The sequence below is a fragment of the Syngnathus typhle genome, linkage group LG5 (assembly GCF_033458585.1).
Source record: "Syngnathus typhle isolate RoL2023-S1 ecotype Sweden linkage group LG5, RoL_Styp_1.0, whole genome shotgun sequence".
NCBI classification, from domain to species: Eukaryota; Metazoa; Chordata; class Actinopteri; order Syngnathiformes; family Syngnathidae; genus Syngnathus; species Syngnathus typhle.
Window position 1 is genome coordinate 11,093,288 of NC_083742.1, and position 25,424 is coordinate 11,118,711.

The window sequence follows — 25,424 nt, forward strand, 5'->3', positions numbered from 1 at the left end:
GATTAAGCCATCAGTGTGTGTGTTTGTTTCAACATGTAGCGCTTGTTCCCCCCCCCCCCCCCCTTTCTGTAGAATTCAGTAGCCGTGGCCTCCGTGACACTCCCTGGAACATTGTTTCCTTCTGATGCGCCTCCAGACTGCAAGCTGCAGTTTGTGGCCTTTCGAACTGGAAGCTTTTTCCCTCTCTCTGGGAATTCAAGCAATAGTGCAGGACACTCCCGAAGGCGCACTGTCAACACTCCGGTTATCTACGTGGGCCTGGGTAAGGAAGAATAAACTCCACCCCCCCCTCCCCTAATTTCAACACTCAAATGTATTTAAATACACAAGTCAACATAAATTTCATGTTCCCCAGTGTGGCTGCTGTCCTTGCTTTTTCGGCCTTATAAAATTCCAAGACCTCAATGAATGAAATTTGATGTCAATCAAAATCTAAACCGCTGTTGTCTTGTCAAGTAAAGTCTAATTTCTAAAAAAACTAAATTTGCACAGTAATGAAGTACAAGCTCATTTCTTCCCACCACTTTGTATGACTGTATCATAATGTGACTTTGTATTCATTGAAAATGTCAATGTGACACCACCAGTAATGACTCAGCCGTTGGGTTCCCTCCTATGTGATACAGATGGCTGCAGCATGTGGAACCACTCAGAGCCTGTCTGGGTGTCACTCCGCCACTTGTCCCCAGGAAATGATGCTGTGGCGGCCCAGTGGAGAAAACCTGGAGGCTGGAGCCCAGAGGGTTGCCAGCTAGTCCACAGTGACAGCAGAACTTCCACAATGCGCTGTTCTTTACTTGGCAACTATGCTGTGTTGCAGGTAGGACCATGCATTTTGAGACTGCCCATGCTAAAGGAGACCATCATTTGACTGTTATTTGCTATCCAGGAGGTGCCAGACTTCCCCAACTCTTCAGCCATCTCCGTGAGAGTGCTCCACCCTGTGGTGTATGCCTGCACTGCACTGCTGCTCCTTTGCCTCTTCACTATCATCATCACTCACATACTACACCACAGGTATCATTTAGTGCTACCTTAAACGTTTGGGAACACGAGTGGATTAAGAGGCGATTTCAAATGTGTCTGTTTTATCCTGTTTCTTATTAGTTCCATTCATATTTCAAGAAAAAGCTGGCACACATTACTCAATACTTGCTTCCACATCGCCATGACAACAGCCATCTACGTCGGAGGCATAAGCCTGACCAGTTACCCAATTGTTTGTCAAGCAGTAAGTCATTTTGCAATACAATTCTCAAGTGTACTTGTCAGTAATGTACAGTATAGGCCTGATGCGTGCGTATTATGCAACAGGTGGGCATCGCCCTGCACTACTCCTCACTGTCAACCCTGCTGTGGATCGGTGTTAGTGCCCGGGTCATCTATAAAGAAGCTATGTGGAGAATGCCTCTGCCGACAGAAGGGGATTCCTCTCTTCCGCCAACTCAGCGACCTATGCTCAGGTCAGAGCAAGAACTCACCTTCACCTCCTTATGTTCCGTAAGATTGTTGTTAGGTGTCAATACGGTTTATGTTTGAGAGCGATGCAGATGTTCTTGTGCCCGACCACCCTGTCTTAAAGGCGCTATTGTGCCTGACAACCAAAGTCCCTTTGTTTTGTTTTTTATGAAACCTTGGAGGCATTCTGTAAGACACAAAAAGCAGCAAGGGAAGAAGTAGAGGAGATGAATGCATGAATCAAGCATAACAGGGCAGAGAGGGGTCGCTGTAAATCTGGATGGAGATTCAGGGGGGGGCAGTGTCTTCCCAAATAATCCCTTGTATTTCTCCTCTCCTTGGCCTCCTCTTGCCCCTGTGATCCCACAGCAAAGATCAGACGCCATGCTGCTCCTCCAGACCCTCTTTGTTGCCCACTCAGATATATTGCACCATTCCGCAATAAATTGCAGCCTCACTGACCTCCTTCCACTCAGAAAATAAAGGATCACACAGCTCTATTCATATTACAGCCGGGGACATTTATGACATACTTGCATACATTACAAATGTCACAGGCAAAGGTCAAACAGATGTGTTTTAACTTTCATTTAAGGTTCTATTTGATAGCTGGTGGAGTTCCTCTCATCATCTGTGGGATCACCGCGGCTGTCAATGTCAGCAACTATGGAGACAACAGCCCTTAGTGAGTACCGGACGTCTTCATCAATGAGTCTACCCCTTGACTTGATGTTGTTGTGCCGAGCGGCAAAGTGAATAATTCAGCGTGATTGGGCCAATTTACAATGACGTCCTTGTTGTGCATTGACCCTTCACGTAGCCTCTACTGCCTCTTGCAGCTGCTGGCTGGTGTGGCGCCCCAGCCTGGGGGCTTTCTTTGTCCCAGCGGGCCTAGTGTTGTCAGTGACCTGGATCTACTTCCTGTGCACTGTGTTCTGCCTGAGGCATCGTACGGCCAAAGAATGCGCAGGAACCACACCGTCTTCTCCCATGACTGAGAGCCAGCCTGGACTGGCGGCAAGCGTCAGTCTCCTGTCTACAGACTCTGTTGTGGGCCCAATAAATTCCAGTGTGGCTACAGAGGACCAGTACTCGCTAAAGACACAGTTTTTAATTTTGGTGGCCACTCACTTCCTATTCGTGGTGTTGTGGTGTTGCGGTGCCATGGCAGTGTTCCTGACTGGGCACGCTAGCTTGTTGTTTAGTTCTCTTTATGGAATGGTGGCCATAGCCCTTGGGGTGTTCTTGGTGGTGCACCACTGCTTCCGACGAGTGGACGTACAGGCCTCGTGGCTGCCGTGCTGCCCGGGTCACAGCAGCACCCATCCCGCATCCACCTACACAACAGGAAGTGGCGTACAAACCTCTGAGCAGGGTTCACAACTTTACATCAACTGCCATCAACCCGGTGGCTCGCATAATTCTTCATCGACTCGCTCATCGTCCACACCGAGTGGCATCAGCAGTGTCGGCCCCGGGCCCTGTAAACTCACCAACCTACTGCAGGTGACGCAAGACACTACGAGCAACACCTCGCGGGCTGCTGCTGGGATCACCGCCGGCACCAGTACTGACAATGTCAGCAAGCCGTCAAACAATATTTTTCCCAGCGTTAACGCTTCCGTGCCAGTGCATCCTCAGAGAAGGAAAGTGAATAGCAGGACTAAAGGCAGTAGCCAGTATCCCCATCGCGGTGATGGCAGAGCTCACTATCGTCTCAAAGCTTTAAGGACAGCGGGAGGCGGGGGCAGCCTCGGCGCTTTGGGTCCCACGAGCTTGGAGCGCCTCAGCTCATCACACGCCGTCCATAAGCAAGCCACCAGTGAGAATGGGAGCGTCCATCACAGCCTCCCAGAGAGCCACGCAGGCCCTCTGACAAATGGAAAGCGTGTGGGTCAGTCAGTGGCCACCAGCCCTTCAGAAGGCAGCGACGGGGGGAGCAGCGGCAGTCGCAAACCCTACCCTCTCCTCCCCTCCGTGGCCAGCAGGGTGGCCATGAACGGTGCGCACCGACGCTGCATCAGCCGAGACAATTTGAAACTAGCGGCTGCTGCAGAGCGAGAGGTCAAGCGCTGTTCTTACCCTCTGAACAGCATCACAACAACTGTGCCGGGAGCTGCGGCCCCAAACGGCACCCTGAAGAACTCCATTCGGGAGCTGGACCACGACATGAGCAGCACCGATCACTCCCAAAGTTCTGTGGGTGTGAAGAGCAGTTTGTGGAAGAGCGAAACCACTGTGTAATTTGGATTTATACATACATGAACGGCAGTGTTATCTTTACAGCTTTTTAAATGAGGAGACTATGTTGTAAATGGCTTTTGGTTGATTATTGTTATGTAATTTAAGATATTTTAAAAAGGGATCCAAGACCCCAAACTGCTACTTTTGTTTCAGAGGCTAATAATTCAGTGTAAAATAGTCCCCATTTTTAGACCTGTGTAAAATGTTGTTTGTTTTATTCAAGTGACAATATTGCAATATTGTGCATATATTGGTTAATGAAGATTTATGACTTAAGTTTAATGAGAGATTTATTGTTTTACTTTTGATTATGCATTTCAGAAGACTGTTCATTTTAACAGTACACAGCTTTATGCAATTCCTTTCACGGTCATGTTTGCTTTAAGTATTTTTTGCAAATGTGTGAGTGTGCAAGTGTGTGTGTGCAAGTGTGTGTATGTGCGCGTGGGTGTGTGGCTGTACATAATCCAGTGTCAATTAAAAGATGGTAAGGTATCTGATTACAAATTGATTTCTTTATTTTTTATCATCCATTCCCCTGAGCACTCCTTGTAATAAAATGCAATTGTGCAGCCATGTATAATCCATTCCTGCAGCATTTGGCCTTCAAATGTAAGTAGACCACCGTAAGTCATTAGTTTTTTTTCATTTGCATATTATACTGCAAAGGACGTTGTTTTACAGGAAATTGGGCTTCCGCTGCGAAACTTATCACTCCCTTTTGTCATAGTTTTAAGGAAGTCTGTGAAATCCAGAGATCCACCATGTCACAACACCCTAATATGGACACACAACTAGTACCACACTTTCATTCTGACACCCATTTATTTATTTATTTATTTATTTATTTATTTATTTATTTATTTATTTATTTATTTATTTATTTATTTATTTATTTATTTATTTATTTATTTATCTATCTATATCTCCGCAGCGGTTAAACCACTAAACAGCACGTTTTTAGTCAACAATTTTCTGTTACCCAAAGTGTTAACAAACGTTATGAAACGGTCTAGAATACAAATCAAACCAAAGTGCTGATGTATTCGAAGTATGTCTTACGTCAATATTTTATTCTAAATAATAACTAATCAATGACTTTGGCACGTTATATTTTCCAAATTATTAACCACAAACATCAGGGAACGTCATGCACTCTTATTCATTTATATTGTGAAGTCTTTCTTTAGTTCGGAACTTTATGAGTCACTGGACTTTTTTGGTTGACATCAGTGACACGTTCTTTTTTCTTTTTTCTACCTGGCTGAGCATATGCAAAGTGTCCCGAGCAGCGGCTTATCTCTTTGGTTAATAGTTAACTGAATTGTCACGCCTCTCGTCTTCTCGGTCCAATCAGCGAAGGACATTAAATATTGACAGGCACATTTACCCAATCGATTGTCCGCATGTAGAGCCTCAATGGTTATCAGGAAAATCCAGGAAGTAAGGTTTCTAACTTTCTGCAACGCAATATTCAAGAGAGTTATATGTGTTATCAACTTAACGCTATTTCAAATATTTAATCATACAGTTTGTTTTTGTTTGACTCCATCGTCTGGTACCCTACCAGAGTCTTAAATGCAGTGTAACGAGAAAGAGGGGGACGAGCGAACCTGAGCTTCCTTAACCGAAGCCCAACTCGGTAACTCTAAACCTCCACTAATAGGACGTTGAAGGTTAACAGCAGCACCACCGCGAGTCTAGCTGACTAAACCCAATCGGAAAGCTTTGGGCCACGGATCTTTTGACTGCGGCGATGTCTCTGGTTGATCAAAGCCAGCAGGCGTTCCCCACCAGTGTGCAGGTAACGGTGCATCAGGCTCGGCACCTTCGCCCCAAGGGGAAGAATGGCACCAACGACGCCTATGCCATCATCCAGGTGGCCAAAGACAAATTTTCCACCGCGGTTGTGGAGAAGAGTATGGCCCCGATGTGGAAAGAGGAGGCTTCATTCAGCCTTCCGCTCTTCCACCCGGGCAACGTCGATCGCTGCACTCTGTACATCATCGTCATGCACCGTGTCCAGGCCGGGCTCGACAAGTTCCTGGGCCAAGCCGTGGTCAACTTAGTGGAGCTGCACGAAAACAAGGCTCGCCAAAAGCCAGAGTAAGCACTCTTCATATTTATCAAAGTCAAAGTCAGCTTTATTAACACACTTCATGGTAATGAGGTTTGAATTTCCATAAAGATGTGTGCAAAACTCAACTGTGAAAAAGGATTCGAAGTTAATCAGTCTAAAAGGAGAAAAATAAATGCATTAGATTAATCTTACATTTATGGCTACTATTACTAACTTGCCATTGTCCTCCCACATTTCAAAATATTAGCTTCATTGAAGACTCCAAATGGCCCATTAGTGTGTTTAATTGTCTACAAGTCTACATGGTTGGCTGTTGACCAGTCCAAAGCCAGCTGATAGGTTGCACCTCACTTGTAACCCAAATGACCAATAGAAAACGGATGCACAATGGTTTTTCTTTTTTTTTTGTAAAAAAAAACAACTGAGACCTTCTATTGTGTGAATGCTTTTTGGTAACAGGAAATGTGAAACACGTCCAAAACCTTCTTATTCATTGTTGTAATCGCATCTCACTTGCTCTTATCTCTGACCTTTCTCATCATTTTGACGTTGTTCAATGTGTGGGAGGTCGAGGTGATGTTTCGCAGATCCACCCTGAAATCAATGTCTCACATTGCTGCTGGCAGCTCTGCACATTCCTCTGAGCCATTACGTCTATGCTGGGGTGTGCTCACACCCTGATGTCTTGGATGACTTTGGATGACAATGGTGCTTAAAAGAAGCTTGGGTGTAACACACATGCACGCACGCACACATGCATGCACACGCACGTTAGCCACTCCCACCGATATTGTCGTGATTTTGGAATGACCATTTGTAAACCATTTCAAAGTCAAAGTCTGCTTTATTGTCAATTTCTTCACATGCCAAGACACACAAAGAAATCGAAATAACGTTCCCACTATCCCACGGTGACAAGACATAGTACGCAATATACATACAAGTAAACAACACAAAAACATTTGGTTTGTTATCTTGATTACTGCACTCGTATCGTTGTCTTTTGGTTTCATAAGACCCTTTTTACTATTATGTTCATAGTTGAATTGTTCCTCTCTTCTTGAACGCTCCACTTTGTTTTGAGGAACAACCAGCTTGAGGCTAACTGGAGTCGATTGCCCCACACCTTACGTGCAAATGTGAAGAATGACTATTCAAGAGGAAAGCGCATTTATCGATTTTGTTTTCATGATAAGATTACATAAAAATGCATATCAAAACCTCATCCATTGTAACAAACTGAGCAATTATTCTGTTTTGCATGAATGCAAGCACTCCAAATTTTGTATTTTTTAATGATTATCAGTGGAGCAATCGGGACGATAATCCTCATATAATCAAGGGAGGAGGCGCAGATCAGGTTAACTAAAACTGAATGTAAGATTTCATGTTTTTGTCGTGCAATATTGTTTGTATACACTTATATTGTTATTGTTTTGAGTCTTGTGCACTTATGGGAGTGTAAATTGGTAATGCGGGTTGTTTTGTAGATGTAAATGTCGTCCAGGCTGTGGTGGGCGGTGAGTTTCGAGTTTTGCCACCTAATCCACATCTTAATGGTGCTATTCCATTACATAATATTGTACAACATTTACTAAATATAGTGATGCGTGGGTTGGCAGAGTGAGAGAGGCATTTCACAAGTTTGGGGATTAATACCATGATTACTAAAAATGTTAAAGATACTGTTTTGCATTTCACAATCAATATTTATCAGATTACATGACAAAACCATACAAACTGGATTACTTCATACTCACCAAATATTAGTGTTAGCATTTTGAATTTGCACAATTCAGATTCTGGTTCGTCGATGCGATTTTTAGTTCTAGTGGAAAAACTAGCACTTTTCCAATCAAATAGTTAATTCTGGTCTTACTTCAATAAATGTCCCAAACTAGTCGCTACTCATAGCCACGACACTGCCTGTATGTTTCAAAACAAACATTAACGTGCAACAAAAATACAAATAATTGTTGTATTCGTGGCGTTTCATGTACTTGGAGAGAAGGCGCTGTAAAAATAAATGCTCATTATTTGGCACCAAAATTAAATAATCTAAGCGGTTACCAGATGGAACCTGATTTGCAGGATCAGTGAGCGCATGCTTGAGGAGCATGGCTGGGTCAGTACTGCGTGTTGATGAACAGAACACCCAGTCAGTCAGCTGATGTAACAATTCATTGTCTCTTTAAACCAACCGAAGACACGTCATGGTGACATTTTGACGCCTGAAGTAACAGGCAGGCAGTTTCCTGATAAGATTGAAAGAATTTGCCCGCATATACAGAACAGTTTTTGGTCATTTTTTTTTTTTTTTTTTCTCCAAGTTATGACTTGCATCCGCCATAATGATTTGTTTATAGTAGCAACACTGCTGTTTACCTTGCCTCATTTTGGACTACTACTACTTGGAGTACTGACTTTTGAGACCTTTGCAATAGGTTTAAGACTATTCTATACTAGACTTAACTAATAATTAATAGTTATTTTTCCAAAATCAATTTAGCTTTGCTAAGAGACTGTTTTCTATTTATTGAATTGATTTAATTATGTAAAAGAAAAGGCTAAATTTGAATGAAAAGAAGCAAAAAAAAAAAAGTAAATATAATCACGTTTGACATTTCAATAAGCCATTCAGAATGCTTCCATTATAAAATTGTTTGCAGTGACCATGATATGATTTTAAGGCCATATCGCTAAGACCTCAGTCACTGCTTGAAGCTGATAAGTCTCTGACAAAAATATAGGCAAGAATCACTCAATAGCAAGTGCTGGCTAAAAGATCTGTTGTCAACATGGCGCCGTATATTCAAATAAACCAGGCAGATTATATTGGCAGGTACAAGATAAGACAAAGATGGAAACACCAAATATTTATCAAACACTACAATATTGCTCCCTTTCCCCATTAAGATGTCATTGCCTACGTTTAAATTGACAAAATGTCTAACACAACCAGAGTTGGCGTTGAAATTATGTTCGGATGCAGTTTTTTTGTATTGATCCGATTAGGACATAACTTTTGATCAGAAGAAACTATTTGGACATGTGCAGATTTCCTAAGAATGGAAATGCATGAGGCTTGAATGTCACATATTTACAAAAGTCATTTTGTACTTGACAAAAAAAAGTGAGTAAAGAACATGTTCAACATGCTGGGACGAATGGTCTCGAGGCTATGTTGATATGTTTGTTTTAGTAGCCGTTTATTATTCGTGTTTACAATCTCAATCAAAATAGTCGAGATTTTTTATTTTTTTATTTCCTCCTGCCCTACTTTGTGGCACTCAAACATGTCTTTAAAGACACATTTTGTTTTCTATATTCCATATCAAGTGTGATGAGTGCATACAAACCGTTTGTAGTTATGTGCCACGTCAAGCAGCCTTGTTTGACTTGGCCTGGTCCACTGGGGAAAATGAAAGACGGCTCAAATTAGTGTAACCTTCATGACATTACTCAGAGGAATGTTGATTCATTCCCAAGCTTGTCTTTGGACTGTTTTCTTTACAAGAGCTCCACTAGAGGTCTGCCAGACTGTAAATTGACGAATGCAGCAGTAAACTCCCTGTGAACTGCAGATAACGCCACATAAACTTCCAATGATCATGTTAACGGGTAACAAAATGACTAGAGTCAGAACACACAATTTTGTTTAAGTGAAAGAAAGTATTTTTTGCTTTTCATCAGTCAAGCATTAACCATTATCCATAATGTCTTGACAATATTGCTAAGCACATTTTTAGAAGTACTTTATATTGTTTGGACCTTATTTCTTTTTTATATAAATAGGTTAAGAACACTCCTTCCTCTTCCTTCAGACAATAAGTGCTAATCCTTAACAACAGAAAGAACACTGGTGGTGGGGAATACACCCATAAATGCTATGTTTGTCTTTGAAATTGCTGCCACAGTAATGTACACACCTTAACCACTGTCGCAAAGAATCGGTCGGATGAGTATTTCAGATCACGATGCCTTAATTGAATATATCAATTACAGTTGAAAAGTCAAAATTCATCTGTTCACAGATGGGTAAAAAATGTAAAATTATGGCTGGATATTTGCGCTGATGTCAATAATGTCATATATTTTAAATCAACCCCCACCCCCTCCAGGCTAATTGCTCTCATTAATTGTTTTTTTCACATAATTGAGTCAACATCACACTACACTAATGATGATAATACTAACAATACTTCTAATAATAATAATACTAACAGTGGCACACTGGTTAGCATGTTACCTCACAGATCAGAGGTGCGGGGTTCAATTATTGCTCTTGGCTTCCTGTGAGGGGAGTTTGCATGTTCTCCCCGTGCTTGCGAGGGTTTATTCTGGGTACTGCGGTGTTCTCTCGCATTCCAAAAACATGCGTGGTATGTTGATTGGGCACTGTGAATTGTCCGTAGGTGTGAATAATTGTTTGTCTTCACATGTGTGCCCTGCAATAGCCCAGCAACCGGTTTAGCGTGTACCCTACCTACTGCCCAAAGTCAGAAAAAAATCACTGAGTTGATCTGGAATAGCAGTTGCATTTTAGGGAGAAAAGTTAACAAAAACCAAGAACGGTAACACTGACTCTTGTTCAAAATCTCTATTCGCCAATAATGGGTGTCAAGCACACACTGCCTTACTCCAACTGTTAGGAAACTACGTGTTGTTCAAAAGACAATTCTTCTTTCGACCTTTGGCCTCACGATTCTACTTAAGCCATTTTAGACTAAAGAGAATAACATTTGCCTTGGAAGCTGAATTTAAGAATCCAACCAGAACTCGATCGCCGCTGTCAACGCAAGTAGGGTGACAGTCTGAGCTCTAGTTCTAGCAATATACAAGTCGCGTCTGAGTTGTATACAGTAAGTCAGTCGCAGGACCAGGAAGACTAACCGCCTACAACTTGTGTAGTTTGAGATCCAGTGCCAGGGCTTTGAATATCAGTCTTGACACACCGTTTGTTTTATTTTTTTATTTTTTACATTATACATACTCTGCTTTGACTGTAAGGTTGTAAAATTGTCGTTTGAGATTATTTTTATAGTTCTCATTCACCTCCTCTCTGTCATCTTCAGTTGGTTTCCATTGGTGGACAAGAGTGGAAAATCGGACAAGCTGCGAGGTGACGTACTGCTTGGCATCACCTTCATGAGGAACAACATGTCAGCTAGCATGGTGGACCTTTCTGTGAAGGACAAGCATCGTTCCCGCATCTCCAAGTTGAAAGACAAAGTCCGCTTGAAGAAAAAAGACAGCTTCTCTGACTCCGGCTCGGCTATGAGCCAAGTCCTGACTGACAGCGAGGGAGACCGCGATTCACTCGCCTCCAATCAGACTGCAGGGGAGAAAAAAAAGTCCAAATTTAAAAACATCTTTGCACCAAAATCCAACTTGCAGCGTAACACCTCACAGTCCATGTCGACCCTCGGCAGTCTTCCTGGGAGGAGCTCATCCCTCAGCGGCAGCCGCTCATCTGGCATCAATGTCGAAACCCCTGAAGGTAGGTGAAGGTGAACCCCTTCATGTGTCGAATTTGTTTGCTTCTTAACTGTTTGCGATGCTGCACGAGTTGACTATACTTTTATCCTTACAGTGGAAGAGCATTTTTTCTGCCTGTCACTATAAATTGCTTGTATGAATAGATGGGATTTTTTTTTTTTAGAATTAAGTGGGTGAGATTTGCTAAATTCCTGTAGTCGTTGCGATTGGAAATGACTGCTCTAACTTATAACAACAATAGAGTTGTAGGTACTTTTCTCCATGAGTCATGGTCAAGTAAAGACAATGATTATTTTTAAGAGGGTGGCAAAGTTGAGACTGTGGAGTCTGTGACTATTGGTGGTTTTCATCCCCCATATCGTATCAGCACGCTTAGATATTCAGGCTTACCAGTTAGTAGAAATAGTACTGAGTAGTATCTGGTTACGCTTATTTGTAAACTGTGAGTAGGTACCACTCGGTGTTAAAGGGGCATTAGTGCAATTCGAAGATTGTATTTCATCTAAGCAATCACCTCACGGTGTTTTCTCTTCTTCGATAGTCAAGAAGAAATTCAAATTCCTTGGACACAAGCGGAGTGGAAGCTCTGACAGCAAGGGGTCTCTCGGTCCATTGTCCTTCCTGAGCCGCTCCAAGCACAGCCACAGTGATGTAAACAACCCCGGCATTAACAGCACCCAGGTGTATGCAGGAGAGCCAGAGGTCAGGAGCGGCTCGACTGTCAGTCTTAGCAGCTCCGGCCAAAGTTCGATGGAAAATGTACATCAACATAACGCCAGTGTCATGCCAGACAGCCACGTGCCTTTTTTTGGGTCCGAGAGTCGAGATAGGCTTATGATGGAAGAACGGCGGCGTCAAGAGGAAGAGGAAAGAAGCCAGATTGATGCTATGCGATTGCAGGAGGAAGAGGAGAGACAAAGGAGATGGCTGGAGGAAGAAAATCAGAGAAAGCTAGACGAATATGAGAGAAACAGGCGCTTTCTTGAAGAGGAAGAGCGGAGGGAAAAACAGAGGCAGGAAGAAGAAGAACGCAGAAGGCTGCAAGAAATAGAGAATGAGGAGCGCCTCAGAATAGAGGAGCTAAAAATAAAAGAAGAGCAGAAAAGTCACGAGGAGGCTTCCATGAGCGAAAGGCTCTCATCCCTGTTTGGACTCGCAAGAAAGAAGGAGGACAAAAAGGAGGAGACACCACAGCACTCTGAAGAAGAAGTGACCGCACAAGCGCTTCACTATGACACAAGAGATCAGCAAGTCTTCGAGGCCACAAACTCATTTGAGAATATTTCACTCAACTCTACAACTCAATTTAACAGCAATGAAAGTCCATCTGATGAGCAGAAATCCAGCCTTAACCCACAAAGCTCGTCTGCCATGCACTTCCTAAATCGTACCGCCAGAGTGTCCACAGTTAAACCAAGGTAGGCCTTCTCTTTGGTTTTTATGGTCAAAAGGGTTTTTCTGTTAGAAAATCAAGTTGCAAAAGAGTCTCAAGAGCAGGGGACCCCGTTGTGAAAGACCATCATGAAAGGCAGAAATCATGTTTTACGTGAAAATAAAATTGAAGATCTGAAAATTAGACAATAATAACAGGAAACAAATGAGAAAACAGGTGACGCTAAATTCCCAGGAGCCCTCCGCATTAATTAGTACCCAAAAAGTTGCTGTCATTTTCCCAAAGGGGACCCCTGCTCAAGGCTCTCAGGAAGATTGATTTTGATGTTGCTTGTGGGCACATTCTTCTTTTTATTTCCGATTAATTAGCTGTTATGTGTCTTTTAACTCATGGCTAAAATTTCCTAAAAATGACTTATCTATCAAAATCTTTCTATCTATTAAAATGCTGACTGAGTCTGGCTGGAAAGGCCACTTTAACCTGAGTGCAACGCGCCAAGAATTTTGAAAATTGGATGATGGGTTCTAGCAAAATGAAGTATTTCTGTGTTAGACAAAGATTGCCTTTCTGGGGAGTTTTTATTTGAAAATGCCCTTAGAAAATGTGGGCAAAAAAACACCTTCACATTAGAGGAACGAATATAACTCCTTGATCCTTTCATTGTCTGCACTACCCTTCTTGGCCAATTGGCTGACGAGTTTCAGTTAAAAATAGCCACCAATAAGCTTGTGCAAGCGGAAATTCCAACGAGTTCTGCAAGTCAATACAAATTAAACAGTATTAGCGAGAAGAGGGGTGTCCTTCAATCTTTTTTTTTTTTTCCCATGAATTTAGTTTTTATGGAGGATTTTAGAGGCATTGAAGTGCTTAGTCCATGTTTTTTATTTTATTTTTTTATTTCCCAAAAGATGGCAGCCACCTGTCAAGTTGCTAATAAAAATGTAACATTTTTCCCATATTCTTTTCACCAGCAAAAGAGACATCTTTATATATTTGAATTGTATATTTGACATATTTGACTCTCACGCTGGACACTCTTGGACGACTATTATTATTCTAGCCAGCAGTTGACAGACCTGTTTAGCCAGACTGAGCTGCTGTATGAGGAGGAAAAGGGCGTGTTAGTTTTGTGAAGATGTTGTGGAACAGGTTGCAGAAATAGCTTGTAGAAGTTGCTACAGTCTGACTTGTAATGTCAACGTTTTCACTGTGTGGTTTTCTTTTTCTCCTTTCTTACGTTTTTTCCTTCCATTTGGATTTTGGTGGCAAGTTTTGTTGGCTTTGGGTCATCATGGTGAGCAAACTGCACATTTTTCTGTCGATGAATTGTGGTTTTGTATTAGATGTTAGATTGTGGTGCGAAGGGGGAGTTTGATTCAATGATTCTATTGAAATTAACTGAGTTTGGACAATGCTTTACAATTCAATTTAAAAGTATTTAAGAATGCTGAAAGGCAGTAAAGACTCCTTACACCAAACAATTACATTACTTAAAATACAAGCCTCTAGCAGTATTGTTTCTGTTTCTGTTGCTTCTCTGTGGATGTTAACTGATGTATTTATGAAAAGATTGAAAGGGCTTTTAATGATTACAGTTCGGAAGTATGCTCAGTGGTTTAAGGAAACGTATTAACCGTGGTTTTGTAAAACAATGACAGGAGTCGCACAATGTTTGGCGATGTATTTTAGTCAAAAATGTCGCAATCTGGTAGCTACGAGCTAATTTGGTGATGGGCTTGTACACTGGTGGACCTAATTTTGGGTTATTTGATGGTTTCACTTATTTGTAGGCCTTTTTTCCTACTTCTTGGCAGATTGAGCCATTCTCTGGAATCTGAATCTTCTGAACAACTGCCATTGGAATATTCTGAGTCTCAAACCCCCAGTGTTCCTGCAGACCAGCAGTGGACTTCCCCAGGCGCCTCTGAATCCCCCCTCTCTAGTGTACCATATGAGTTCCCCGATACTTTCTCCAACCTTCATTCATCCTTGGCTCCCCTGAGATTCAGGGAAAGTCCGTCTGGTTCCCTGCGGAAAAATCCACTGGATTCAACTTCCTCCTACAGAGGTCTGACTGGTTCCTTGTATCGCGATCCACCTGGTTCCTCGTCTCAAAGTCCGTCTGGTTCCCCCAGTAGAAGCCCGCCAGGTTCCCCCAGTACAAGGCCGCTTGATTATCACAGTAGAAATCTGCCTGGTTCCCCCAGCAGAAGCCCACCAGTTTCTCCCAGTAGGCCACTTGGATATCCGAGTAGGAGCCCGGCTGGTTCCCCCAGTAGAGGCCCGCTTGGCTCCCCCAGTAGAAGCCCGCTTGGTTCCCCCAGTAGAAGCCCGCTTGGTTCCCCCAGTAGAAGCCCGCTTGGTTCCCCCAGTAGAAGCCCGCTCGGTTCCCCCAGTAGAAGTCCGCCTGGTTCCCCCAGTAGACGGCCACTTGGTTATTCCATTAGAAGTCCACCCGGTTCCCCCAGCAGAAGCCCGCCTGGTTCCCCCAGTAGAAGGCCACTTGGTTTCCCCAGTAGCAGCCCGCCAGGTTCCCCGGGTAGAAGCCCGCCAGGTTCCCTGAATAGAAGGCCGCCTGGTTCCCCCAGTAGAAGGCCGCTAGGTTATCCCAGTAGCCCACCTGGTTCCCCTTTGGAAAGTTCAGCTGGTTCCCTTTCTTACAGTGTAGACGACGTGCCATCATCACCCACAATGGCTGATAAGACAGGAAGAGCCCCCTTGCCACCCTTGTATCCAATATATGAAGCCCAGACTGGTGGAGCTCGAGAGGTGCAGATCTCCAGTCACACAAATGGATCTCAGCAAGAACAAACACTATCCCTCCCACTTCCTGATTATGAAACATTGTATCCTCAGAGGAGGCATGGAGTGAAGGGGCACACTCGATGGGATCATATCATTGCTGAGGTCAATCAAAGACGTATAGACAGTACACCAGAACTGATAGGTCCAGAAATGAGTGTGGATGGCCCCGAAGACCCAGAGAAGGCTGGATCTTCATTTCCAGGGAACAGTACTTCTCTTGGGCATTTACAAACACATCACCAGGAACGAAAACATCGGTCATCCAAAAACGTAGCTCCACCTCCTCCACCCAAGCAAGCTGTTGACCAAACAAAACCCCCAGAGACCTCTGACATTCAAGTTCCCACTGCTAGACCAAGGCAAAGGCCCGCCATGAAAGAGCCAGCAGAACAACATTATTCTGTAGATATTACTGATATGCCAATGAGCAGCCACGACCTAAAAACACCAGAAAAACCACCCAGAACATTGGACAGCCTTCATACCAGGGTAGCACAGAGGGAACAAAACCCCGAAAACTTTGGAATGACAGCAGAAGATCTTGATCAAATTTTCACTGAGGGGAAAACAGGGGACCCCTTCGCAAGTTTGAATGGCGAGAAAAACAACTGGGAAGATGCGGACAGTCAAAGCAGCCTTAGTTTCCAAAGGCAAAATTCATCGAGACGAATATCATCGCCTCCTTCGAGAAGTAACTCTCTGAAGGCTTCTAAATTTCAGCAAGAACCTTCGGAGGAAGAAGAAACTAACAAAATTCAACTTTCAACAAGAGACGAGGTCATTGAATCCATCACACAAAGGCATCCAGCTGATGGGAAGGCGCAAGTGCATTTCCTCAATGGAGAGGATCCAGTTGGCAGTGATCCTTTTGCAGTATCGTCGTCGTTGCCTTTTTCAGAGCCCCTACCTGTTGTCATGGAGGAACCGTCCTCACAAGCTCAAGTGTTGTCTGTGAGAAAGAAGCCAAAGAAAGCATTGATGCCACCCTCTGAATCTCTGATTGTCAGTCCTCAGATTAGCAATGGAGACAACCTTGCCTCCACGCTATCCAGGTGAGATTGAAAAGAATGATGACTTTGCATTTGTGGACAGTTGCTATCTGGATAAAGAATTCTCTGGTCTTTGGTTTTACCTTGGTTGGGATGGTTGGTTTTCTTGGTGAATTAAGGCTTGGACTAATTTGAACATGATTAGACCCTTGAACAAAGACTCAACTATTGTATGTTGCGTAACCCACATTTCAACTCATGACTTGACGAGACCAGTTTGCTACAAACATCTTTGTCTAATTGCTTCATGCAGCATAATATAAGAAAGAATATGCATTTCCTTACAGGCCGCATCCAGTGAAGCCTATGCACGCTCTTGAGAGTCCGAATCCCACCAGCACTTACTCACTGAAGGACATGCATCCTCAAAGTGGCACCCCTAAAAAGGTAGGGATATACAAAAGGCATCACAGTCACTAAATGATTTCCCCCCAGACTTTTGAATCGAGTCACCTTTTGATTCATTGTCAAATTTTCCCCAAAGGACAACTTCTTACCATATTGTACTTAACACAGGTGGCGGGCATATTTGACAGCGGACCATTCACTCAGCTGACCCATGAAGAGTTGATCACCCTGGTGGTGAGGCAACAAGCCGATCTGTCCAAGAAAGATTCCAAAATCAGCGAGCTGGAAGAATACATAGACAACCTGCTGGTGCGTGTCATTGAGGAGAAGCCGACCATCTTGCATGCCGTGAAGACCAACCCAGCATGAGGTAACCACAAAGGAAAGAAGAGACCGGTGTGCATAATGGCCCTGTAAAGCTTTTGTTTGTGCGTGCGTGTCTCATTGTGTACTAAGACGCATCCTTTTGGATGTCTTAAGGCATATGCACTTTGTGGAGTAATATTTAGGTTTCTTTCCGAATGCTAGAAATAGCGTCTGGTTGATAAACAAGCAGGTAAAACGTATTTAAGTCAATGAATTCATTTGTTTGAACCTCAACGGTACTTGGTTTGAAATGTCTTGATTTATTTCCATTACTCAATGTGGTATGTGCTTAATTTAATATCATAGATTTTTTTTTTTCCATTGTACACAAAATGTTTATATGACTATCATTCCACATGTGTAGCCTCACAATGTACGTATATTTTACGCATAGATCACCCCCAAACAATTATTTATAAATTAGTACCTCATCAATTAATTTTCCCTCCACTGAGGTATTTTTTTCCCTTTTTTTCAGCTGCTTTGCCTTCTGTACAGATGGATGCCTTTAATTAACTTGAGAAAGCCAGCACAAATCAAGCAGATAATGTTGCCTTATTTGCAATTGCCTGTGTCCTATGAGGTGATAGTGCAACAATGCAGTGTTGTTTGAGAACTCTCCAAAATAACACAATGTCAGACTCACAAGGATGTGTTCTTCCAGCAAGTCTGTGATAAGTACCTTATTTGTGATTGCCTTTGCAGAAATTCTAGCGATATTTCCAACATGAATGTAGAGACATTTTTGCAGAGCCTTTTGTGACTTATACTTAAGGAACTCATTATTGGCTACCTCTCTTCTTCCTGTGGGCTGAGCACTGAAAATGTCCTCAAGATGCCTCATGGATTGTACTTCCATTAACGCGCCTGCCGACATATATAACAAAGAGGTAATGAACGGTGGTTCCATTTTAAATAAAGACACTCAACTTTGCCCAAATGCAAACTGGTTTTATTTGAATGAAATATGCTTTCATCGAACCATTTGTCTTTTACACACGTATACAGATTTTGTTTTCCTGACGGAATATATTCCTCATAAGGCTTTCTAAATGTTCCTTTCACAAGCATTCAGTTGCAGTTGTCAGTCCTGTCTTGTCTAGTTTCCACTGTAAACATTATTTCATTTATCTTTTTAGTTGCAACAGCAATACAAGGTCGTGTTGTAGCACTGAACATCGTATGAAATTATTGATATGAAGCTGGAGCTTAGTAGTGAAGATGACACAAATGTATGTAATCCTGAGAAACACAAATTATATCAGTTAGTTCCAAATCTCATCTTTGCAAAATGAATTCGTAACAATGTCAAATTTTAATGCTATAAAATAATAGCAATCTAAACAACATAAAAAAAAGTAAAAGTAGTAGCTGATCTGTGAGTTACAGTTTATTAAAGGGTCAGTGTGCAGATTTTTTATTTTTTTTTTACCATCTGTTGACAAAAAAATAGAATGCTACAAATGCATTTAGAACGGTTCCTCAGAGAAACCACACTTAACCACCAAGTCAACCTGAAAATGTCTATACAATATGTTTAATTTGTCCCCATTAGTCTAAAAACAGCATTCTGATTTATATTGCATATGTGGAATATGATTTAAGCAGCTAAATGTACCCGTTTTTATCCATCTCAGGCCGCCCCCTGTATGAATAAAAACAGGTGGATTTTGCCTTTTTAACTCGTAGTCCACCAACAAAACATTATCAGAACACTGTGTTTCGACTAGTTGGGCAGTACAAAACATTTTATTAAAAGAACATTTTGGGATTGAATTGGCTTTAACACGCTAGCAGTTTTTGACAAGTTACTGAATGTTGCAACTAAATTACTCCGTTAGCAACACAGCTTTTGTACATGAGCAGCTTCTAGACTGGAAAAGTTAAACCCATTTCCTTCTCACAGTGATCCCTCACTTCAATAATTTCAGAAGCCTTATTCACAGCACAACACTGGCGGTGGCGCCGTTGTTGGCAGCGATGCCAATACGTCTGTGGCACACCATCATTTTGCGCAGCTCTCCACGAAAGCGGCCATGGAGCCAAGCGTAGAGGAATGGGTTACAGCAAGATGAGCTCATGGCGCACAGGTGACAGAGCAACTGAATGAGCAGGAAGTAGCGCTTATCAATCAAATCAATGTCAATGTCACGCAACACGTTAAAGACGCTGATGGGCATCCAGCAGATGCCAAACGCGGCCACCACCAGGCTGACCAGGCGGAAGGTCTTGCGCTTGCGCAGGCGCTGAGCCTCAGCCTGGCTCCGAGTGTGATAGCCCGGAACGACACAGTTCCTCAGTTTGACGCTGATGCACAGGTAAGAGATGCTGAGGGCAGACAGAGGCAGCACGTATGTGATGAAGAGAGTGCCGTACGCGTAGGCCAGACGCCCGCCTTCCTGACCCATCCAGAATTCCTCACAGATGGTGAAGCCTTCGGTTTGGAACTCCACATGGTAGGTGTGAGCCACAGCAGGAGCCACCAGAGCACAGGACAGCAGCCAGATAGCACACAGCAAGTAGGTGCATGCCAAGATTGAGAGGCGCTTCTTTAGTGGATGCACTGTAGCGTAGTATCTGTCGGGATGAGAAAAAGCCTCGGTTGACTCAACAGAATACAAAATAGAATGGAATACAGGGTGAACAACCCACCCTTGTGTTTGCCACTTGAATTTTTGCGGGTTTTCTACCTGAAATGATTCACTCATGGATTTGATTCCCAACTGCTGTGCTGCAGGACATTAGAAATGCTCAGTTGTACTGTGTCATTTTACTTAATTGGTCTGAAAATGACTTATTTACTCCAAATTGTGCATCAGGGCCCGACTTTGATTTTCACCCACCTCAGGCAGGTCGATTTCATCAATGGTGTGTGACACTTCATCTCCTGAACTGCTTTATCCTTACGTGGGCGTGCTGGAGCCTATTCCAGCGGTCTTAGGGCGGCAGGCGGGGTACTACACCTTGAACTGATTGCCGGCCGGCATGATGTGTTCTTTGAGCGTCAGATTGCATCCTTGTCGTAAGGAAGGGCTTGAACACATCTCACAGTCTAGAGGTATACTTTGCCACGTATAAATGATTTAGTATTGGTCTCCCTCTACCTATCAAGGGATGCAATACTGTTGAAGTGAATAATTGTTTAAATAAAGCTGTTTTCTACTCTTGGAAAGCATTGAAAACAACTCGAATGAAAGTGGATTATACACTGCATCATTTTGCTGTGCTTTACAATCCATACAACAATGTTACATAATATTAATTATGACTAAAAGCCCTGTCTTTTCTTTTGAACAAGGCAACACAGCTGTATTTTCATTATGATCATTGTAGCTTGTCTTTTTTTCTGAATATGTACTCGGTTCGGTGTAAGAGGATTGAGAGCCACCGCATTAGAGCACTCAGAGGAGCTAAGAACAAAGGTAAGGTAACATTGCTCCATGTTTTTGTTGTCCCCACATCCAAAAACATTAAACTGTTTATTTGGTTGCAGCACTAAACCATTTTTCACCGCTAGAATGTGCCACAGCAATTTTGAGCAATTCTCCTTCCCAGGTAGCAGCATTTTGTGTGAAATTATACACTGGGGTAGTAGCCTTTTACCTATCTAGTAAAATTAGATAATTGGCAATCTCCAACCTGGGAGGCTCTCATTTCCCCTGCATCTGATAATTGATGAGCACATGTCAATGGGACCCACCAGATTCACTGTATGACTCACCTATCCACCCCGATGGCAGTGAGGGTGAAAACTGACACGTACACTGTCACCGGCTGGATGAGATAGACCAGGTAGCACATGAAGCGGCCAAAAACCCACCCGTGTGGGTTGAGGGCATAGGCCAGTGTGAAGGGGATGCAAGTGGCGCACATGAGCATGTCGGAGAAGGCCAAGTTCCCGATGAAGAAGTTGGTGATGTTGTGCATCTTGCGAGTGCAGCAGATGACGTAGAGTAGTAGGTAGTTCCCGACGACGCCCACCAGGGCCACCAGAGTGTAGCAGGGAATGATGAGCAGCTTGAAGGACTGCAGCAGCTCCACACCCTCAAATTGAGTTTTGCGCTCCGACGAAACGTTCTGGAGCGACAACTCAAAGATCCCACCTGTGTCATTCAAGCGATGGGTCACAGGTGATGGGGATGTGAGCTCTGGGTCCGCCATCCCAATGGACAGATGTCACCCTGCGGGGTTAGCCTGTGATTACTGCACGTTGAAATACAAATGTACAAGTGATCCTGAAAGGGGGATCCTTCCATCTGTGGTCCCTTCTCAAGGTTTCTCATTTTCCCCCGGTAGGGGTTTTTAAGTTTTTCCTTGCCCTTTTGGGAGCTTAAGATCAGGGGATGCTTTGAGAATAATTGTCAATTTCTGTCTATGTGAAGACCTTTGAGACTGCTTGTGATTTAGGGCTATACAAATAAACTTGACTTGACTACAAGCAAACGTAATTCTCAATGTTATCTGCGGCGATGTCACAGAGTTGACAATGACATGAAATGATCATCAAGGGCGATATGATGGTGAATGCATGGTGGCAATATCTAGTTTCTGTGCAAATAGAGTAGTAGAAGGTTCTGATTGGACATCATTAAGTGATCTGACAACTAAGATAGCATGTAGCAATACAAATGACTATAGAACAACAATGTTGGATGACAGATGAGAAGCTGTCGAATGAGAAATTAAGCTACAATTATGGTTCAGTGCATGGAAACGCTTGAATGTCATGAACCGAATCGCTCGCTGTTACCACTGATAACTTACTAAGGCGCCGTGGGATTTGTTACAACAGCGCCGGTACAGTCCAGGCACGTTTGCTGTGGTCCCACTACAGCAACAGCACAGGGATAAAGATAAGGCTTTGACTGCAGATTAATTGCAACAACTACAACGGCTGATTGCAGTGTTGGTATGCTTATATACTTTTCAGAGCAAAACACAGCAGAGCATTGCACTGCACTGGCGCTCGGGAACGCTCTTTGCCCTGTCAAGAATCCGTAACCCCAGTTAAGCCCCTCCAGCATTTTAGTTGATATTCTAGATTATATTTCGGTATTATTTTCTCAGCCCGCCTTTCATCCCGGAATAGAAAAAATCCCGGAGCATATCTGTACATAAGAACCACTATCATCCTTGAATTGAATCGGCAACCACAAATCATAAAACAAAACGAGTCGATGTTAAAACGAATCGTTCGACGTTGATTGGTCATCCTGCTCAGGTTTGCAGGTGGGCCTATACACAAACAGTTTACAAAGTTGAATGTTGTCTTAATACTGAAATGTCCTCTTAATCCTGACTAAAATAACCTGATTTTATGCACGGAATCTGAAATTAAATGCACTTTACATTGCTCCATCACACAGCCATTATTCACAAGCTGAATTCAAGGAAGTGTCCCACCCCCACAATAAAACCGTAAAAGCTCACAGGTAACAATAATTAGACTAATTTCATTATTTAAAATATAATTTTGATTAAAGAGCTTCTGCATAATGATAACATTGAATATACATCATAAATCTGATATAGTTGAATGTGTAATTGATATTGTTATTTAAATTAATTGACAACCACATTATATTATTATTTTTGTTATCACTATACTTATTTGCACTTTATTGCATTACTTACTAAAAACCTTTTTACTGACTGATAGATAGTTTCTACAATTTTTAAAGAAAACATACTCAACGCGTCGTCACTTAATGCCCAATCGTTATCAAGCGCGTTCCTACCTTGTGTTGGTGGCTGTGCACGGAGCATTAAGGTCCCCGGTTATAAGAGGCAGAGGATCGGCGATGGTGCGGATGGAGCGTGGAGCGTGCGCGTGCATGCGCACGCGCGCGCCTCTCGCACGCTGCACAGTGATCGATGCAACCTCGTGTTCACTGAGCCCAGGCACACTCTGTCCTCTTGAAATTGCATTTGCCGCTTTTCGTTTATGTCCGAATAGTGATCTTCTTGTATGACATCATGTTTATGTTATTACAGCAGTTAGGATTGGATTTAAAGAGCAAATCTATCATGTAATGAGGCAAAATGATAATTTTTTAGATACTTCAATACTTGAAATGATGCTTTTTTTTTTGGAAAATGTATGAACATTCAATTTTGATATTATACATGGTCCCATTGTATTCAGTTCAGTTCAGACAAATTATGTTCAAATTATAATACACAAACCAAAAACAGCATAACATGGAAAGCCGTTTTATTAAGAGATCCTAAAATCACATTGTGTATTTTTTATCTTGACAAATTCCTGCAAGAAGAAAGAAACAAAATAAAAAAGACCTCCAAGTGCAATATGAGGCATATCATTTTCCTTTGAATATGGAGAATTAATTAAATAATATCCGTGTCCACATCAGTGAAAAAGAAAAAAACGAAAGCAATGCAATCACTGTCAGACACTGTTGCAAGGCTTGCATTCGAGTCATGTTCAAATTTATGTTATTAATACATAATTCTGTGACGCTTTTATTTGGAAACGATGCTGATGTGTTTCAAACTTTCAGATTTATGTTGGCACTTGCTATTGAGTTAGCACGATGTGTTATTAGTTTAGCTGTTGAAGTAATGTTGGTATCTAGTTAATTTGTGAACGTAAAATAATCCATATAAACTGTGACTGTAAGCTGTTTTTATTAGAATATTTTTAACATGATGTAAAGTGAAATAATATCACCTTGCGTCACCAGAATTTAGATGACGGCCTTAACAGCGCATCACCTGTTGTCATAGCAATAAAAAAGACATTTCACATTCAGTGGCAAGCACTGTTGTTTTGAAACTGGGTGTATAAATGTGGACCAATGTCGGGAAGAGGATTGATTCGAACTAGCTAAAGCACTTTGAGTTGCATTTTATTGTACAAATAGTTGGTTCATTTGGTTCATTTATTATGAATGAATATTTCGAATATTTCCACAGTGATTTTGCAATTGTTGTACTGACAGTTCCTTTGAATTGAGAACCCTTTGACCCATGTTGCCAAGGAAACACCCTCATGAGTGTGGCTAATTTATGCCAAATTGTCTCATTTGGGTTTTGCTTGAACGATTGCGTTCAACATTTGACATGAAAAATCGACGTAATGCTGTCACCTGACTCGGCTGCACGTGATCAACAGCTACAAAATACACAATATAGCATCACATGGATTATTTGTGCCATTGGAAGAGAAACAGCACAAAGAAGCAAGAAACAGTGAAACAGAATGAAGTGAGTGCTCATGTCATGCAAACAGCTAATGTTAAGGTCACATGTTGTACACCTGCCCAAATGCTCACCCTGCTGCTTGAATGAATGTTGGACGTGGCCCTCTTGTTTGAGGAGTAATCATTCATTTTAGTCAAACACGTTTGCACAAGCAACTGAGGGTTGTCTGATAAGGATGAGACGGGAAGTGATGTCCAAATGTTTTGTGAGCCTTGTGGACAAAATGTTTCACTCCTAAAGCAGCCCGGGCTTGCTGACGTTAGAGGGCTCGTTGACCATCGATCCAGTCCGGTCTGGGGAATCCTGATATTATCCTCACAGCGGGAAGTGCATTGGCATCGTGTCTCTGTCACGGTCATTTTCATTTGAAGTTAAGTCTGGTTGCTGTTCTGCTCACATGCAGCTGCTTGGAGTCATGTCGGCACAGATCTGGTAAAAGTAGACTACTGACCAACTCCTTTATTTTCTTATTGACGCAAAAGGACTTTTTAAATTCCAGTAATTTACAATATTTTAGATACAGTGAAGTTTAAAAAAACTGCAATAGTATATATAGTATTAGTACTTATACTACGTGTGTATGTGTGTGTGTGTTTGTGTGCGTGTATGTATGTATATATACACGTATATTCCCACGTCACGATCATGAAGTGATTCCTTGTCTTTATGAAAGGGAAGCGCACCTTGTTTGTATTTTTGATCCCAAACAAAGAAAAAACAGCTTAGTGTATCTGAACAGACAGACTGTAATATGAGCAAGGATCAACTACACAATGTACAGTATTGTTTATGTTCCAAAACGTTAGACCCCAACGTCTAATGGCTCCAGTTTTGAATGACTGTGGATGCTGATTGTGCTCGGTGATACCCAAAGGTCACGGAAATGAATAGAAATGACATACTGCTTCCCTTAAATGTCCATTTGCAACCACTCTATCAGAAATAACGGAAAATGTGG

General features: G+C 42.4%; 3 protein-coding genes across 4 annotated transcripts in view; 2 read left to right on the forward strand and 1 right to left on the reverse strand.

Moving 5' to 3' along the window:
- adgra2 (adhesion G protein-coupled receptor A2) overlaps window positions 1–4,209 on the forward strand; it is a 34,347-nt gene extending 30,138 nt beyond the window's left edge. Inside the window, exons 13-19 of the mRNA XM_061278900.1 lie at window positions 73–262; window positions 627–820; window positions 890–1,017; window positions 1,108–1,231; window positions 1,315–1,463; window positions 2,054–2,143; window positions 2,298–4,209. Of these exons, the coding sequence (XP_061134884.1) occupies window positions 73–262; window positions 627–820; window positions 890–1,017; window positions 1,108–1,231; window positions 1,315–1,463; window positions 2,054–2,143; window positions 2,298–3,702 (2,280 nt within the window). The 3' untranslated portion in view covers window positions 3,703–4,209. The remainder of the gene's footprint in view (window positions 1–72; window positions 263–626; window positions 821–889; window positions 1,018–1,107; window positions 1,232–1,314; window positions 1,464–2,053; window positions 2,144–2,297) is intronic.
- Window positions 4,210–5,102: 893 nt separating this feature from the next.
- On the forward strand, window positions 5,103–18,182 carry rab11fip1a (RAB11 family interacting protein 1 (class I) a). 2 transcript variants are annotated; one of them, XM_061278195.1, is made up of 7 exons: window positions 5,103–5,808; window positions 10,858–11,282; window positions 11,823–12,699; window positions 14,489–16,531; window positions 16,816–16,915; window positions 17,045–17,246; window positions 17,721–18,182. In XM_061278195.1, exons 1-6 carry the CDS (start codon window positions 5,459–5,461, stop codon window positions 17,243–17,245), a joined length of 3,996 nt encoding a protein of 1,331 aa, XP_061134179.1. In that variant the 5' UTR covers window positions 5,103–5,458; the 3' UTR covers window position 17,246; window positions 17,721–18,182. The 2 variants fall into 2 exon arrangements, with proteins under 2 accessions (XP_061134179.1, XP_061134178.1); XM_061278194.1 differs by having other exon boundaries at window positions 17,045–18,182.
- A 695-nt stretch (window positions 18,183–18,877) lies between these two features.
- prlhr2a (prolactin releasing hormone receptor 2a) lies at window positions 18,878–21,403 on the reverse strand. Its single transcript, XM_061278196.1, has 2 exons — window positions 20,964–21,403; window positions 18,878–19,819 (listed from the first exon to the last, which is right to left on the reverse strand). The coding sequence occupies exons 1-2, from the start codon at window positions 21,401–21,403 to the stop codon at window positions 19,183–19,185; spliced, it is 1,077 nt and encodes a 358-aa protein (XP_061134180.1). The 3' UTR covers window positions 18,878–19,182.
- Window positions 21,404–25,424: the final 4,021 nt, after the last annotated feature.

What these genes read in the sequence shown, in the direction of transcription:
- prlhr2a (XM_061278196.1), bottom strand. Translation starts at nt 21,403, where the DNA reads ATGGCGGACCCAGAGCTCACATCCCCATCACCTGTGACCCATCGCTTG. An exon ending in ACTGCCATCGGGGTGGATAG is followed by an intron (nt 19,820 to 20,963) that starts GTGAGTCATACA and finishes TCATCCCGACAG; the next exon opens with ATACTACGCTACAGTGCATC.
- rab11fip1a (XM_061278194.1), top strand. Translation starts at nt 5,459, where the DNA reads ATGTCTCTGGTTGATCAAAGCCAGCAGGCGTTCCCCACCAGTGTGCAG. An exon ending in GTGTCCACAGTTAAACCAAG is followed by an intron (nt 12,700 to 14,488) that starts GTAGGCCTTCTC and finishes ACTTCTTGGCAG; the next exon opens with ATTGAGCCATTCTCTGGAAT. An exon ending in CTTGCCTCCACGCTATCCAG is followed by an intron (nt 16,532 to 16,815) that starts GTGAGATTGAAA and finishes ATTTCCTTACAG; the next exon opens with GCCGCATCCAGTGAAGCCTA.